The 17804-nt window shown below is 40.9% G+C and overlaps 1 protein-coding gene across 1 annotated transcript in view; it reads left to right on the top strand.

Annotated features, from left to right (window-relative positions):
• Positions 1-17105, top strand: part of LOC112107520 (glutamine-rich protein 1-like) — a 26914-nt gene extending 9809 nt beyond the window's left edge. The window contains exons 2-8 of the mRNA XM_029910875.1: positions 6339-6495; positions 7672-7826; positions 9060-9174; positions 9266-9374; positions 12781-12932; positions 16466-16550; positions 16919-17105. Coding sequence (XP_029766735.1) covers positions 6339-6495; positions 7672-7826; positions 9060-9174; positions 9266-9374; positions 12781-12932; positions 16466-16550; positions 16919-17105 — 960 coding nt within the window. The remainder of the gene's footprint in view (positions 1-6338; positions 6496-7671; positions 7827-9059; positions 9175-9265; positions 9375-12780; positions 12933-16465; positions 16551-16918) is intronic.
• The last annotated feature ends 699 nt before the right edge of the window (positions 17106-17804 follow it).

The raw sequence follows: 17804 nt of genomic DNA, 5'->3' as shown, positions 1-17804 counted from the left end.
AGGCTTATTCAAAGTGATACAAGCTACGAAAGTGAGACCTTGGAAGAGTGTTGCCGTTTTCATAATGCAATAAAAATACTGTAATGATAAATAATAATTAATAATACATAGTGTGTAATAAGCATGTCACAAAAACAAATTTTATATTTCCAAGATTTGCCTTTTATAATTTATACTCAGGTAAAGGAGAAAATCCCTGGAAATATTCATTTTTAAGAGGGGGTTCACAAGACTTGACATTTTTGTGAAAGGGGTTCACAGGTTGTTAAAGTTTGGGAACCACTGCTCTATATCCACTGGATCCCAATTGTCCACATGCTTGTTGACCGCCTCAAAGAATTCTAGTAGATCGGTGAGGCATGATTTCCCTTTACAAAAAACATGTTGACTATTCCTCAACAAATTTATGTTCATTTGTGTCCGACAATTTTGGTCTTCACTATAGTTTCAACCAGTTTCCCTGGTACTGAAGTCAGGCTTACTGGCCTGTAATTGCCGGGATCACCTCTGGAATCCTTTTTAAAAATTGGCGGCACATTAGCTATCCTCCAGTCATTTGGTACAGAAGCTGATTTAAATGATAGGTTAAAGATGACAGTTAGTAGTCCTGCATATCTCCCCATCCATTTCAAGTAATCCTTTTATTCATATTCCTATGAACTCGTTAATTCCACACTCTACCTCTTTGATTCCTGCTCCATTTACAGTACTTCTCACTCATTTTGTTTATCTCTGTGCTCTTGCTGTGACGCTGTCTAGCTAGAGGTTGCATTTTCACTTGCCACCCTTTGCACTGGGAGCTTTCTTCTTCTGTGAACTGTTTCCTCTTTAAAACTGGTCTCCATCTCCTCCCTAGCTCATGGACTGACTCTCTTGGTAAACTAATTTTGTGCTAACATGGAAACAAAATGTATTCTAAGCTACATCAATCTAAACTGTATAGAAATTGAAACAATATCTTCTTTATAAAAGGATTATTTTGCAATCTCACTCTTCCCCACTCCCCAGAAAAAAAGCTCAAGTAAGAGGTAGTACTTATAGATAGATAGATAGATAGATAGATAAAGAAGCCCACTATTTTTAGAGGCACATACAGTGTGTCTGCAGTGGGTAATCATAATAAAACTGAGACAATTGAATAACAATTGAATTGTTCCTGATCTGGAGGTTCAATTTTTTTTTAATTACAAAAACGTAAGTCTTTAGAATAATCTTTCTTAGCTTCTAGAGTACTCATTGCCTTGGCAAGCAATGTGATACAAAATAAAAATAAGCAATACAATGCTACTGACACCTTTAAATACTATTGCCCACAAAAACTATATTAAAAGAACATTATTTAGGTTGCAAAGTCAAGCACTCAAAAGCTGGGAAATGCCAGATATATGGTTGCCTCTGCAGCTTTAGTTCTGCCTCCCCCCACCCACCAATTACATAATAGTATAATGCATATACCTGGGGTGGGGGGCAGAACTAAGGTTTCTGAGGCAACCTGGCATTTCCTAGTTTTTTGAGTAATTGACTTTTTGTATGTAATTGCCTTGAACTTCTTAAGAAAAAGGGTGAAAAACAAATTTTATCATGTGGTTAAGTAACAAAATGGATAATATAAAATGTTCCCCAGCCTAAAGATAGGGGATCTGGTGGCAACCCCTATAATAACACAGATGAAAACTTTATCAAGTACTAAAACCAAAAAATGAGTGCTTTTAGCTTGTGCTCTGAAGGCTGCCAGACTTTGGAACTCATTCCCCAACCTAGAGTCTAAGGTGAAGACCCTCTACAGAGAACTCCCCTGCTAGTCCTGCAGAATTAAATTCCAGGAACTAACTGTAATGATCTTGGGGTTCATTAAACAAACCAAATGAATGTGAAAGGAATAAAACTTTTAATAAAACTGGAGAGCTTCTGTGGTGAGCTGCTGCACTCAGCCCTGGTGGTCCTAACCCCTGCTTCCAGGGCACAACTCCAAATTCCTATATTCATAATACTATCCCTTATGAGGAAGCATCTCTAAATTATAATCTTCTACAAACATATCTCTACATCTTCCCCCTTAAAGAAAAACAATTAACTCTTCTATATATAAACAGCTAGCCACTTTCCAATAACACATTCTCAATCCATCTAGTACATTTCCATAAACCCAATGTGTCAAGTACCTAGAGCGGAGAGGTTACCAGCACATCACTCTTCAGTGAGTCTTTACCACTCACTTTCCTCAAATCTCCCTATCCAGGCAGGTTAGCAAGTCTCTCTGAGGCTGTCTACACTGGCAACTGAATGACAAAACTTTTCTTTCAGAGGTGTTTAAAAACACACACACACGCACCCCGAAAGACAAAAGTTTTACCGATGACAAGCGCCAGTGTGAACAGTGCTCTGTTGGCAGGAGCACTCTCCTGCCGACAACGCTAATGCTGCTTTTTGGGGATGGAAGTTGTTTGTCGGCAGGAGAGCCGACAAACAGCGGCTACATTGTGTGCCTTTTAGTGACACGGCTGTAGCGACACAGCGCTGTTGCTAAAATCTGCGTAGTGTAGACACAGCCTTAGTCTTTTAGGACTTTAATCTCTCACTTTTAGGACTTTAATCTCTCAGTATCAGCCTTTCATGAGCATCTGAGTTGTTCTCTCGTTTCTTTGAGCGTTGATGATAAAGAATCAGTCAGATGGGAAACCAGAGTCCATGTCAGCTGTCAATGTGTTGGAAATTTCTGGGATTTCTTGTAGATCCCTTTGATTACACTGAAATGTGTCCCCTGGTCTGTCCTGACTACATAAGACCTTGGATGCAGCTGTTCTTTAACGATACCCCTTTGGCCCTAAGGATTAGAGGTGTGATTTCTCAGGCACACTCTTTATCACCTGGATTAAGAGATGGGAGATCACGGGCCCTGTTTTTAAAATAATATTTCTGCTTCCACTTCTGATTTTTTTCATATTCCATATGATTTCATTGTTATGCGATTTCAGCAAGTTATCAGAAATTGGTAAATTAAATCTGATCCTTCTTCCCATTAACAGCTGAGCTGGAGGAAAGCCGTTCTCCAGGGATGTACTTCAGTAAACCAGTAATGCCTTATACAAATCACCCCCACTGTCAAAAGTCTTTTTCATAAGGTTCTTTACTGTCCCTATAGACCTTTCCACAAGTCCATTTGATTGGGGGTAGTTTGGACTTGATGTTTTGTGATGAAAATCCCAATCTATGGCAAATTGCCCAAACTCTGCACTGGAAAATTGCAGCCCATTATCACTAAAGACTTAATCTGTCTGGAGAAGATTCCCTTCATGCAGGCTATCACAGACTTACTATTAGTACTGTGCAGTGTGCAAATATCTGGATACAGAGAATAATGATCTGTGACTATTTAAATAATCCTTTGATTGCCAGGTAAATAAGTCAGTACCTACCTTCTGATAAGGCCTTCGTGGAACTGGATGTGCTTGACTTCTCTGCATTTCAGATCTTCAGCATTTTGCAAAATGATTATTTCCCCCACATTTGTGACAGTTTTCCAAAGGCAACACACTGGGGTCATGCTGTGATCCACACCTTCCACAAGGCCGCCTGTACCCACCCAGCAGTGGTTTTTCATAGCAAGTGATTCCACTCTTTGATTTGACCTATTCTGGCTATATTCTTTTGTACTCAGTACCTGGATAACCCCTTCAGCCCTTTGGCTTGTGCTTTCACAGTTTCTGCTGCCCTGCATGTTTGGAGAGCTTTTTCTAAAGTTTTAACACATTGTCTTCAATGCCACAAATGATTCTGTCTCTGTCAGATCATTAAAGTTACAGGTTTTACCGAGTTTCCTTAATTCTGTGATATATCGCTCTGTCTATGGTGTCATCAGTTTTTTGCATGCATGTAAAAAATTCGTCTCTCTCAAAGGTTTCATTTGTTTTTCGCGTGCAATGTTCCTCAGATGTAATCAGTATTTTATTTAACTTCACTCTTTCACCTTCAAACTTAAAGTTGTTATAAATATCCAATGCTTCCTCCACAGCAACATGCAAAAAAGATAGCTGATTTCATGTTATCACTCCCCCCCCCCCCGCCTCTATGGCTACTAAATACAATTCAAATCTCTGAATTTTTTCCAGTTCTCTGCAGCATTGACTGACATTTGCAGACTGGAAGAAGGTTGCAACACATCCATTTTTGGCTTTCTCTGTCCTCCTTTTTAAGCTAGTCAAGCTACTATTGTACTCACCAAATACATGCAAACGCTTCTGTGCCTAGTGCTCCACGTGCTTCTTTGGTGCCCCCCTTTGTCTCTGCTTTCCATTGCAAACACAGGAGTTAACGTCAAGATGACTGCAGTTTCCTTCTCATTTGGCTCTTCTGACAACATGTAACAATCATGGGGTTCATTAAACAAACCAAATGCACGAGAAAGGAATAAAACTTATTAAAACAAACTGGAGAGCTTCTGTGGTGAACTGCTGCACACAGCCATCTGGTGTCTCTCTCTCTCTCTCCCCCCCCTCCCCCCCGCACCTCCAAAGCACATCTCCAAATTCCTATGTTCATAATACTGTCCCTTATGAGGGAATGTCTCTAAATTACAATATTCTACAAACATCTCTCTACACTAACAAGATCACCTGGAATCAGGGCCGGCTCCAGGCACCAGCTTACCAAGCAGGTGCTTGGGGCGACAGGTCCAGCTGTTCGGCGCCAATTTGGCAGGCTGTCCCTCACTCCTGCTCGGAGCGAAGGACCTCCTGCCGAATTGCCATCGCGATCGCGGCTTTTTTGTTTGTTTTGTTTGTTTGGCTGCTTGGGGCGGCCAAAACCCTGGAATGCTCCTAGATAGCTCTGGCTGGGTATAAAGTGGGACACTCTCAAGTTGCTGGGTTCCAGACTACTCAGACCTTTAAAGATGGTCACCAATACCTTGAATTGACACCAAGAGGTTGACAGTAACCTGTTAGCTGTTTAATGGTCCATCAGACTTAGAATACGGGCAGCTGACTTTTGTTCTTTCTGAAGCTTCTTTCAGTGGCACCATTCTGTTCGGGTTTGATGCTGTAACCAATTACTATTATGCTAAATGACCTGGGACTCACCTATTTGAGAGACTGCCTCTCTGTGCGATACTGCCAAAGATGTAGTCAGTGGAGGCACTTGAGATCAAGTACCCATAACATAAAAGAATGGTTAGTGTAGCATTGTGGGTTCCTTGGCTTTGCAGCTCACTCTCCCTGCCTCCTTTTGGTTAGAAATATCTCTAATTTGTTCTTCAGGGCATGCTGGGAGCTTCTGATACAGGCAGGTGGCAACGGATATGGTTTAAGGCAGGGGTCGGCAACGTTCGTCACGCGGCTCGCCAGGGTAAGCACCCTGGCGGGCCGGGCCAGTTTTATTTACCTGCTGACGCGGCAGATTCGGCCGATCGCGCCCCCCCCACTGGCCGCGGTTCGCCGTCTCGGGCCAATGGGGACAGCGAGAAGCCGCGGCCAGCACATCGCTCGCCCGCGCCGCTTCTCGCCGCCCCCATTGGCCCGGGACGGCGAACTGCGGCCAGTGGGGGCCGCGATCGTCCGAACCTGCCGCGTCAGCAGGTAAATAAAAGTGGCCCGGCCCGCCAGGGTGCTTACCTTGGCGAGCCACGTGCCAAACGTTGCCGACCCCTGGTTTAAGGTATCAGATTTTGTTTGGAGACTGCTGTTTTTGTAAACAAATGAAGCTGTTTGGGATAGGGATTATACAAATTCTACAAGATTAAATAATGGCAGAGTGCACAGACCTGGGATGGGCCCTCTTAAATATTTATCTTTATAAATTGAAAAATAAATAAATAAATTTGACTTGAAATCACTTTACTGGAATCTGTTAAGTAGAGGTCCATGTCTGTGCATAATAAGGCCTACTTCCTAAAGGCAATGTCCTGCACATGCTTCAGCATTTGGCTTTTGTTCAATTTATTGTTATGCCACAGATTCAATAACTGCTGCAAAATAGTAAAGCTTTAAACCTAAAGACATCAACTTCTAAAAACCCTTTCTCTGCCTTCAAAATTTAAATAAACTCCCCTAATCGCTGACAACGTATTTTTCAAAATAGTGGCCCAAAAGACTTGAAACGAGGCCTCAATATTGCCAGATAGTATTGTAAAGCATTTTGGAGAAGGATAATCTTGTTTTGCATATCTAAAAGCAGGTTGTAAAACTGCTGAGATTATACAATTTATAATGGAAATTCTAAGAATTTAAATATTGTTAAGTACAATATCAGCATATACTTAAGGTTATAATCTTTCTTTGCCCATAATACCAAACTTCTTTTTTCTCATGGCTGTCTTCTTTTTTTTCCTTCTGGTTACACAGGATTCTCAATCAGTGCCACACTTGCAGATACAGAATGATTTATATCTTCCTTGCAAACTCAAACCAGAAGAAGGAGCTAATTTCTGGAAGAACTGGGCACAAATGAAAAATGAGGATGTATGGAAAGATGCTGGAAAAAACCCTCAGGGATTTGGAAGTATAATTTTTAATTTATTTTTCACTGTTCACTGAAAAAAAGAGATGTCCTTATATGTCATCTAAAGATTCAGGGCCTGATTTTTGTTCAATAGTATCTTTCTCCCCAAGTCGTCCCATTGAAATCCATGATTAAGGGTTGCAAAATTAGGCTATTCGTTATAAAATAAGGCTCTGTGTAAATCACAATTTCACAGACTGCACAGAAATGGTGAGATTAGCCCAATACTGTGACGTTTGCAACTGCGGGGAGGCGGACAGAGGCATCTCTGTTTCTGCCTCCCCTCTGTTGGAAAAATCAGAGTATTGGGCTGATACAGCTGCTGCAGTTGGGGGTTGGAGGTTGAGATGTCTCGTCATGTGGTGCTAGCTGGTGGCCCAGCTCTCGCCCAGCCTGCCACTGCTACTTCCTGTCTGGCCAGCAGAGAGACAGGGAAGGTGCTGACAATGAATGGGGATTAGGAGATCCTGGCCTAGCCTAGCCTAGCCTAGCCTAGCCCACTCCACAGCAGTCCATGGTAGGCTAAGGGGAGATACTGCAGGCGCTGAGAGGGATTTTCCGCTTGGAGCACAAGCATGTGTGTGAGGGAGGCCAGAGCTGGGATGGATGGATGGCGCCATGTGGTGACACACACCCTGCCCCAGGGGCCTGCCGTGCCCACTCCCTAGAGTGGGACTGGCCTGCCACTTACCTGCCCTCCCCAGGATGGGATCAGCCCACTTAACTCCCCATAAGCAGCCTCTGCCTCAGCTGGGAGGTGGAAGCTGGGATGCCTGCTTGGAAAAATTGCAGCAGTTCAGCAGGGGAGGGAACTCCGCAACCGTGCATGTTCTGGTATTTCGTGAAATTCCAACACTTACCCCTGAAGCTGTTGTGATTCAATACAAAATACAATGCAGTTTACACAGAGCCTTAGTTGTAAACTGCTCATTCAGAATATTTCAACCTATAGCAGTTTCCAGAAACAGTACCAGAGCTTTTTTCTAGGAGTGTACTTGGTTATGTAGTGGTTTGTCACTTATAAAAAACCCCAAACTTCTCAGCATTAAAAAAACATGCAAGATTTCCTCTTCATTGAAATCGCACATTTATTAGAGAGAAGAAAGGTTTATGCTAACTTGACAAATAACAGGAGAAAAATAACCTGGCTTAAATATGCTCTTTTCACATTTATAGGAAGAAAACCAATGACTTTTAGGGAAGATGTCCTTTCAGTGCCAATAGCAGAACTGAATTATGGGCTGTGCCTAATGACCAAAGAAGCTAGAAAGGAAGATGGTTCCTCTTATGAAGCAGACATGTTGTTTTATTTATTTCTTTGTATTCAAAAGGTAAACATAAAATGCTGTTGAATGACTGGACTCCTACTATACACAGAGAATTAGATCTTACATGAAAAGTGCCGTTTTCCCCTTCAGGAGGTAACCCATGAGAGAGAGTTGCCAAAGAAAATCTGAGAGCTGATTGTAGCTACTCATGCCGAGTTGAAAAAGCATATATTCCCTTTCCTGAAACAGTGTCACTAATGCAGAATGTAATGTGTTCTGTGCAATCCCATAAAATAATTTGTTAAAATATAGAATTAAACAGTGGAAGCTTTTAGTTTTGAACCTAAGGGTGGTGGGGGTTGGAATTAGAGGGGTTCGGGGAAGGGCACAATTGGGGCTTTCTGAGGCATAATAGGATTCCTCCGCATACGAAAGCTCTCATGATAAGAGATCCAAAATAGTTTGGGGCGGGGGGGGGGATACCCACAGCTTGTTGTTTAGTCCATCCTTCAAGATGTGTTGCTAAGGGAACTTAGTGTGGAGCAGGAGTTAGCCTATAAAATAAATAGAGCATAGGTGCAGGTAGTGTTAACAGCAATCAGCTGAACTGTTAGAATATAGGTATTAATTTTGTTAGTGTAGACCAGGCCAGTGATAGTAAATTTGAACCCTCTTCCAATAAGTCTTAAATACCTGTATTGCTGATACTTGATCAATAGAACTAATGAGCTTTATATTCTTGAAGTGTTTCTGAATTCACTGTGTTCTTGCAAAACTCACTTTCCAGTTTGTTCTTGTTCAGACAACTAAAGTCTAAATGAAGTAAGTTGATGTATGCATGTCGCAGGCATTGAGACAGGCTATTTGGGTGGAAGAGAGACTTGTTTCATTTCTCCCCCCCCCCCCAAAGTAATAATTTAAATAGAACAAACTTAAAATCCAGTTTTTAGAAATGTACTAGTTTAGGGAAATTGCTCTCTCATGCAAGAGTCAGTAGAACGTTGTCAGTGATTCATTTAAAACATGGGATTATTATTTTTTTACAATGAATCATTTAAATTCCAACATGCTAGGCCACTCCATTAGGGAAAATCTTAGTGTGAAATGATGAAGACTTACTGATGTTCCTGTTCTTCTGTACTGAGTGAGTTATGTTTTTGTAGAGTTTACATTCTGAGCCATTTTATGGTTGAGACATACAGAGGTTAACTAACTTCGTTATAAAATGAGGTCTAGTAAAACAGAGCTTTCATTTCAGTTATTATCCTACCCACATCTTTCTTTTTTTATTCATAGTATATGTTTGACAATGACAGAATTGACAACATTTTTGCTGATCTTTATTATGTGAAGTTTTTGGAAAGACTTCATGGAGTGATGAAGGGATGGTGTCCAAGAGTGAGCCCCTCTGGTAAGTGGAGAAACATTGGCGGGGAAATGAAGTCTGTACTTGACTAGTATGTTCTGAAATGAATTTATTTGTATCAATATTTGTTTTCCAGGGTATATTCTGTCTAGTTGCATCATGGAGGAAATGTTATGGGACTGCAAACAACTTGGAGCACATTCTCCTGCTACTCTCCTGTTCACACTGATGTATTTCAACACTAAGTAAGAATGTTTTATATAAAAGTCTTTCATGTCTGAGTCCATGTAGCCTACCAAATGGCTTAGTTTTTGTAACTTGCTGAAAAAGATTTCCCAAACTCCTCCTGTCCCCTGCATACCAAACAGATGAATTGGTAAATATACTTTAATGCTTGCCAAATGCTTTAAGGCTTACTATTTGTGTTTTGCTCAAATTCTCATTATCTCTTGATGTTTAGTGCACATGGTGAACTGACGGGTGGGGAGTGGATAGTACATGTTAGAAGTAGTCGTTATGAGTAATCAGGGAAAATAAATCTATCTAATTTTTCATAAGCTAGGTACTGAAAGACAAACCTCTTATCATACTTTTATAATTAATTTTCAATTTTTTTATACTTTTCTTTCCACAGAACTATCATGTTGGTTATTTTCACAACCACAAACAATATTCATGTAAAAACCACTGTAGGACTCATTACTGAGTCTTATAAGATACAATCCCTGTATGCTGCTTATGTAAATTCTTAATAACTTGGTATTATTTCTTTTCTTGTGCTGTCAGTTTCTGAACATCCATTAATATTGTTTCCAATGAAAGCCCCATTTTAAATGCCAAGCAAACTATGTATACATTGCAAATAAAACACAGTTGGAAGGTAATATATTATTCATTAGTGCAGGGGTCGGAAACCTTCAGGGCACAGCCCATCAGGTAATCCGCTGGCGGGCCACAAGACGTTTTGTTAACACTGACCGTCCGCAGGCACGGCCCCCCGCAGCTCCCAGTGTCCCCAGTTCGCCGTTCCTGGCCAATGGGAGCTGCGGGAAGCGGCAGGCCGCAGGTACGTGCTGACTGCTGCTTCCTGAAGCTCCCATTGGCTGGGAACAGCGAACTGTGGCCACTGGGAGCTGTGGGGGGCTGTGCCTGCGGACAGTCAACATCAGCAAAATGTCTTACGGCCCGCCAGCGGATTACCCTGCATTAGTGGTCTTAAGCTATTACACTTCCCTCCCTCCTCTTCCTCCCCCTCCCCCACTTGCTTACCCTAATTGTATAATTTAGAATTTTAATTTACTTAATTACATTGGTATTGAGTTGTTCATCTCAAATTGGAATTTAACTTTCTAAAAACAGGTTGGAATCAAGAAATCCTATAATACATGTTGACTTATTCTTCCTTTGTATAAATAGATTCTTTCTCTGTATAAAACTAAATATTCTGAAGTTATTTATAAGATAGACATAAATCAATGATTCTTCTTGACCACACGCTATTTGTGCTTAATTATATTACAAGATGATCTTTGACTCTTCTGAGGATGTGCGTTGACAAAAGCATTAAGATAAACATTTACTAAAGTTTTAAAGTAACTGTTTCAAATCATGTTGGTCTGAATTTGACTTCCTTTTAAAATTACCTGGTAAATAATATCCTCTCTTTTAAAATATTTGGTAGTGCCTTTACTTTTTAATAATAAAAAAAAATATCACTGTTCTGTGCAAGGCAAGTTTTTTGTATTTTTCCTCTGTTGCTGCAGTTAACAAAGAAATACCATTCCTAGTTTAATAGTTTTTCTTTCTGCACCAGAATCAACAAAAACCCAAAGCAATATTAACATTAATTACAAGATGTGTCCAAATATTAGGGGGTATAGAGACTGAAATGTTTTGCCAAAAAACAAACTTTTGTACACCTTTACCCCGATATAACACGACCCGATATAACGCGGTAAAGCAGTGCTCCGGGGGAGTAGGACTGTGCACTCCGGTGGATCAAAGCAAGTTCGATATAACGCGGTTTCACCTATAAGGCGGTAAGATTTTTTTGGCTCCCGAGGACAGCGTTATATCGAGGTAGAGGTGTATAAACTTTATTTTGCAATCTTATAACAGACAGCATTACTCTTTTTATAGTTTAAATGAATTTTGGTGTGCAATGATTTTAAACAGATTGGAATTAAATAACATCAGAATAGGATGTGCATTCCTACGCACCTTTGATCTGTCATTAAGCTAAAAATTAAGGTCCCAGTTCTTCAAAGCACTTAAGGACCGATGCAAAGTCCAATGAAGTAAATGGAAAGACTCCCCTTGAGTTCTGTTGGCTTTGGATTATGGTTTTAACCATGTGCTTAGCTTCAAGCACATACTTAAATGCTTTGTTGAATAAGAGCTGGAGGGTATGTCTACACAGGGATTAAAGATCTGGTTAGCCTAGGTCAGTTGACTCGGGCTCATGGACTCAGGCTGCAGAGCTAAAAATCGCTGTGTAGATGTTCAGTCTCAGGCTGGACCCCGAGTCCTGGGACCATCCCCTTCGCAGGGTCCCAGAGCTCAGGCTCCAGCCCAAGCCCCAACATCCACACTGTGATATTTTCAGCCCTGGAGCCCAATTCAGCTGATGTGGTCCAGCTGTAAGTGTTGTATCCCTATGTAGATGTACACTAAGAGCCTTTAACTACCCAAAAGTGTATCAATATTTTAACCTTCCTCCCCTTCCCCAAACAAAAAAAGTTAGAAGCATTCAGAATGGGTTTATTTTGAAAGATTATTCTATTTACTATGCCATAATAAATAGCTCTCGGATGGAGAATCTGATTTTGGGTTGTTAAAATTATTTTTTAGTCTGTCTTCCTGTTTCTCTTTCTTGTTGATTTATGTTCCTTTTATTTATGGTGGTGGAAGGCAGAGCTGATTATTTGCTATTAAAGATTCTTTATAATGTTGCTTAAGACTCCTTGGTAACCAAATTAGGAGTATACTACAAGCGGAGTAAGATCTCAAACAACCCTTGTTTTCACTAAAGTCCCAATCCAGCAGAAACCTCAGTGACACTACTCACAATGTGTAAAATTCAGCATGTGCATAAATCTTTGCAGGATTAAGTGATGTTTTCTAATATAGTATTGGATCCTGCAAATACTTGCTTTGCTGGGACTATTCATGTGAGTAAAGTTACTTCCAGAATCAAGTCCATAGATTAACGTTCAAAAGGAAACACCTGTATAGTGAGGTCTTAAGGAATATTTCAGCTCTCTGCCCTCATTTCTGATTTTGGCACAATGCAGAAGGGATCTTTCTGAAATTTGATGTGGGGTCTAGATGAGCTCAAATAATTAGTTGAAGTCAGAATGTGACTTTGAACAGGTAGGATTATATTCTGAATTCTTGCTGTGCCATAAAACAGTAATATTGAATCCAATTACTCTGGGTTTACACAAGTATAACAGGTCAGAATTTGGTCCACAGTCCAAAGCTATACTTTTTATCGAGAATTTGGAAAGCCTTTTAAAAAATATTTCTACTCACTTAAAAAAAAAAATTAAGTACTCCCTGCCCAGTCTGCGCGCGCTCGCTCGCGCTCGCTCGCTCTCTCTCTCTCCCCAAAACTGAGTTATAATTTGTTTTTCTCTTGTATGTGAGTAGGTATTTCATATTGAAAACTGTGGAGCAGCATGCACAGCTAGCCTTTTCCAAAATACTGAAGCAGACCAGGAAAAATACAGGCATCGGAAAGGACAAATGTTCTATAATACGATTCCTGAGGCTTTATGGACAGATTCTTGGAGGACGAAAAGGTTTGAACTCATTAGACTAGGATAATAACCTTTAAAATGATTGTGTGCCATTGTTTGCCACTAAGATTGTGAAGGACATGACAAAAAAAGCCTTCTTGGCAATTTGTTTGGAATCTGAGCACTGCTGTTAGTGTACATATATGCTTAGACTCTGTTCCAGCAGAGATAACTGTGTAGGTGAACCCCTCCTACTGTGCATAGCCCCATTTAAGTCCGTGGGGTTCTTTAGGGAAGCAGGGGTTTGCCTGTGTAGAGTCAGTCTCAGGCCTGGAGCTTTAGATTGTATTCCCCACCCCTAGTGATGCACATCTAAGTTGGGACCCTCAAATGCACTCAGCATTGGCCTAACTCTGCACCCACTGAAATCAATTAGAGCAAAGGTAGGCCAGCACTAAGTACAGGGTATTCTTAAAAATTCCAACTTTCATGTTTTTGGCAATTTTTCTAACTTTTATTAAAACTGTCTCCCTATTTCCTTTCTCTTCTCCCCTTGCATGTTTGTGTTTCTTTTTGCATCTTTTCTACATCTGGTTCTTTTAGAAACCCAGACATAGGATTTGTTTCACAGGGGGCATTACGCTATGTATATTTTAGATCAGTTACTCTCAAAATGCTTGGGCCGTTTCCTTGCTCTCTGAACCCCTCCTAATTTACAAACATGCGCACACACCTCTGCCTTGGTGGAGCATATCTGCTCTCTTCAGAGTGTGTGTTTCTCTCCTTAAAGCCATAACTTGTCCTCAACCTGTGTGCGGAGTTCACATTGATGTTCCGTAGGGGAGAGGATTTTTGTCTTCAGCATACTGGCAGGCTATTGTCCTAGCCATTTTCCAAAATGGTTGCGGGTCATGGAACTAGCCTATCTGGAAGTTTAACAAACTACAACTCATTCTGTGCTCTGAATTGTCAAGTGATTGGCTTCATTCTCCAGTTACTACAGATCTACCTTACGTACATACATAATGGTTCAGTATCTTCTCTGCAGCCATAAGGCATAGGCTGCTTAAAGAAATAGCATCAGACATATGCTCAAATGAAATCCCTGCCCCCACCCCTGAGAGGACTGTGCATGCACAGATGAACTCTTGAGGTGATTCCTAAATTATAGAATGAGAGGGTACATTCAGACTCTACAAGAGCATTAAACAGTGGTTGCTATAACTTTTCTGAATAGAGTTGGTCTCCAGAAAGGCTAGATGCATATTTTATTCTTTTGGGTCACTTCTGCAAGTATTGAACAGCGTGGCATTCCATAACACTTTCTTTATGCTGCAAAAGTTTGAGGCACCCTCTTATATGCTTTGTGAGAATAACTTGCACAGCTTTCCTATGTTACCATGTGATCTTATTGGCATTTCTTTCAGGTTGCTTGATGGTCACTTAGAATCATAGACTATCAGGGATGGAAGGGACCTCAGGAGGTCATCTAGTCCAACCCCCTGCTCAAAGCAGGACCAATCCCCAGACAGATTTTTGCCCCAGATCCCTAAGTGGCCCCCTCAAGGATTGAACTCACAACCCTGGGTTTAGCAGGCCAATGCTCAAACCACTGAGCTGCCTCCCGGCTTGTCTGAAATTGAGGCAGGGACTCATATTTTTTTGTTTGCCTGGGGCTGCAATGCTGCTTGAGGCCTCTCAGTGCTACTTTAATATAAACCAGTATGCATCCCGTCTACTACAGTAAAGAATGCTAACCACTTAAGTTTAAGCACTTCGAGTTCTTAATGAAAATGAGTTTGAGTAGTAGGGTTGCAGCTACTCCTAAAGTGCTGAATGGAGGCCATGACTTGGTTTCCAGAGGGTCTAAAGCAACTTTTTTTTTTTAAATATAGTTTACAAATAAATAGGATTTCATCCAAGAAAATTGTATAGGATTTACTTAGAAGAATGGAGGATTTGGAGTCCTTAGAAAGGCTGACAGTATTGCCTCTTCTCTTTCTCCCCCTCATCTCCTTTCCCCTTCTGCCACTTTGGGGAATGACACTTTCTCTACTTATCCAGTGGAAGCTAAACACTTCCCACCAAGATGTGCAACAGAATTTTTACCTGTTTACAAATCAGTCCCTTCCACGATGCCCAGGCATTCACTAGGCTAGTGAAATGGCATCAATCCTAGTGATCCAGCTCCTGGAGCCATTGAGCTGATTGCAAGGGAAAATTCCTGTCTCTTATACACTTTTGTGTGTGTGTGTGTGTGTGTGTGTGCGCACAAAGCATTTTAAAATGATTCCTAGCCCAAAAAGCATATGTAACTTTTGAAAAGGCTTTGCAAAATCAAGTAATTTAGGAAGCAATCTCTCATACAGTCATTGGTTGTTTTAGTGGATTTTCAGAGAGGTGAACGTATGCCCATAAAGTCAGACTGCTTACAGGGCCGGCTTTAGGGCGATTCAGCCAATTCCCCGGAATTGGGCCCCGCAACATCCTGAAGGAGCTGCCGCCGAAGTCCCGCCACTGTCTTCGGCGGCAGCTCAATCGCCGCCGTGGAGGAAGTGCCGCCGAAGGCACTGGCAGCCGATTGAGCTGCTACCGAAGTTCCGGCACTGTTGTCGTCGGCAGCTCAATCGTTGCCGCTGTCTTCGGCGGCATTTTGGCGGAGGGTCCTTCCTCCGCGGCAGCGATTGAGCTGCCGCCGAAGACAGTGGCGGGACTTTGACGGCAGCTCCTTCGACTCGGGCCCCGCGGTGCCTAAAGCCGGCCCTGCTGCTTTAGACTGGATCTGCAAAACCTATGATGGGGTTCTGCAGACACAATGAATGAAATCCTAACCCCATTGAAATCAATAGGACTTTTGTCGTTGACATCACTGAGGTCAGGATTTCACCTCATATATTCAGAAAACTCATCACTGGTAAATAACTTTTTACATGAACAGTTTGTTTTTATTAGGTTAAATCCTTATGTTTTAGGTCAGCCATACAACTCACAGTATACGTTTTTATAGCTACATGTTTTTAGCTGCCGCTGTCTGCAGGAAGTACTTTACTGTTGCATGAGCTTCACCCTCTGTTTCCTATGATACAATTGTACATGCTAATGATCAGTATGGCTAACATTTATCTGCTAGTACAATATACCAGATTGGCTTTATTTTCCTAAGCTGTAAATCATTTATCCACAGACTAGGTCAGACACTGGCAAGAGCAGTAAGTTTCTCTATACTACAACAGTGGTGTGCCTGTTGTTGAAACATTCAGCTGCTATAAAAACACTTTATTTAAAGGAGCCACATTGAAATAAGACTGTTTTTAAAATAGTACACCTCTACCTCGATATAACGCTGTCCTCAGGAGCCAAAAAATCTTACCGCGTTATATTGAACTTGCTTTGATCCACCGGAGTGCGCAGCCCTGCCCCCCCGGAGTACTGCTTTACCGCGTTATATCCGAATTCATGTTATATTGGGTCGCGTTATATCGGGGTAGAGGTGTACTACTGATCAAAAACTTTCATCTGTAAAAATACTTTATTGAAACTAAATGCTGTGTTTGTGAACTTACTGCACACTATTTGCCTCTTTTTTTGATTTGCAGATGAGACTTATGTGGAACAACCTGAAAACCCAGACAACCCTTTGCAGTGCCCCATAAAACTGTATGACTTCTATTGCTTTAAATGGTAAGGCTCTAAGGACTTATTTTCTACACTAGTTTTAAACATTTGATGGCTTTCAACAACGTTTCATCAAACTAGCTATAACAACTTTAGCAGTTCACAGGGAAAGATTTTCTCTTCTATAATGATTGACTTCCCTCATTTAATACTTGGGCTTCACACCACAACAAACACCTATTCCACTCTGAGTTTGGCAAGAGTGGATCACTGCTAATTCAAAGAGGAATGCCTAAAGCTAGCAACTTTTTATGCGTGGGAGCAAATATATCTTATTACATAATAAAGAAGAAAGTCAATGCTAATTTTACTATTAAAAGGAGTATAATAACAAAGTAGTGTGTTGCTTGGTATAATTTAAACTTTCCTTATAGCCCCCAAGGTGTCAAAGGGCCAAGTGATACCTTCTATCTGGTCCCTGAACCAGTCGTGGCACCAAACAGTCCTATCTGGTACTCTGCTCAGCCTGTGAAAGTGGATGTAATGGAGCAGATGTTGACCAGAATTCTGATGGTCAAGGAGGTCCAAGAAGCACATGCGAAGACCCATATATCCGCATAGCAACAAGGACAAACGGATAAGTTACAACATTGCTCATATTACGAAGTTGTAAATACAATATTTTTTTTCATAAGGCATGGAAGACTGTCTGTAGCTAACACTTTCTTTTTACTAGAAGATGACTGAATGCTATGAGTAAATAGCCTTTAACAGTACCAATTTGCTAAATTCCAGAAAGTGGATTTCCTATTTTGTTCATATTTGTCTAATTTATACTAGCACCTAAAGAGGGACAGATGTGGTTCTAGTACTAATACTGTGAAACACCAGCTAAATCAGAGTCCCAAAAGTGTCATTTTGATTAATTTATAAGTACATAGCTCCTTAAACTGAATTGACAGTGGGAAGTGTATACAAATTCAGTTTTTATCATAGTCCTCAATGGAAATAGTGGTTACTGAATAATATTACTTACATTGTGACTTACTAATAGTGCAATGCAGGCATAATTTTCTCTATAAAACAAGAGTGACTTTTAATTTTTTTTTCCTTGTTAAAAGGATGCTTCCATGACTAGACTATTTGCAAAGGATAGACTTTGGAGAAATAGTACTATGAGAGGAGTAGGAAATCTAACAGCCTTAAATGCCTTGTGGCTAATATTTGTATAAGGTTGGATAGCTTACATTAAAACATTACTTTATTTAGTTAGCAGGGAAAGAATTTACCTCACTTTCAAAAGCTGGGGCAATAAAGACA

Source organism: Terrapene carolina, unplaced genomic scaffold (assembly GCF_002925995.2).
Source record: "Terrapene carolina triunguis isolate 2854851 unplaced genomic scaffold, T_m_triunguis-2.0 Scaffold68, whole genome shotgun sequence".
NCBI lineage: Eukaryota > Metazoa > Chordata > Testudines > Emydidae > Terrapene > Terrapene triunguis.
Note: the sequence above shows the minus strand (reverse complement) of the source record. Positions and strands in the feature narration are given on the sequence as shown.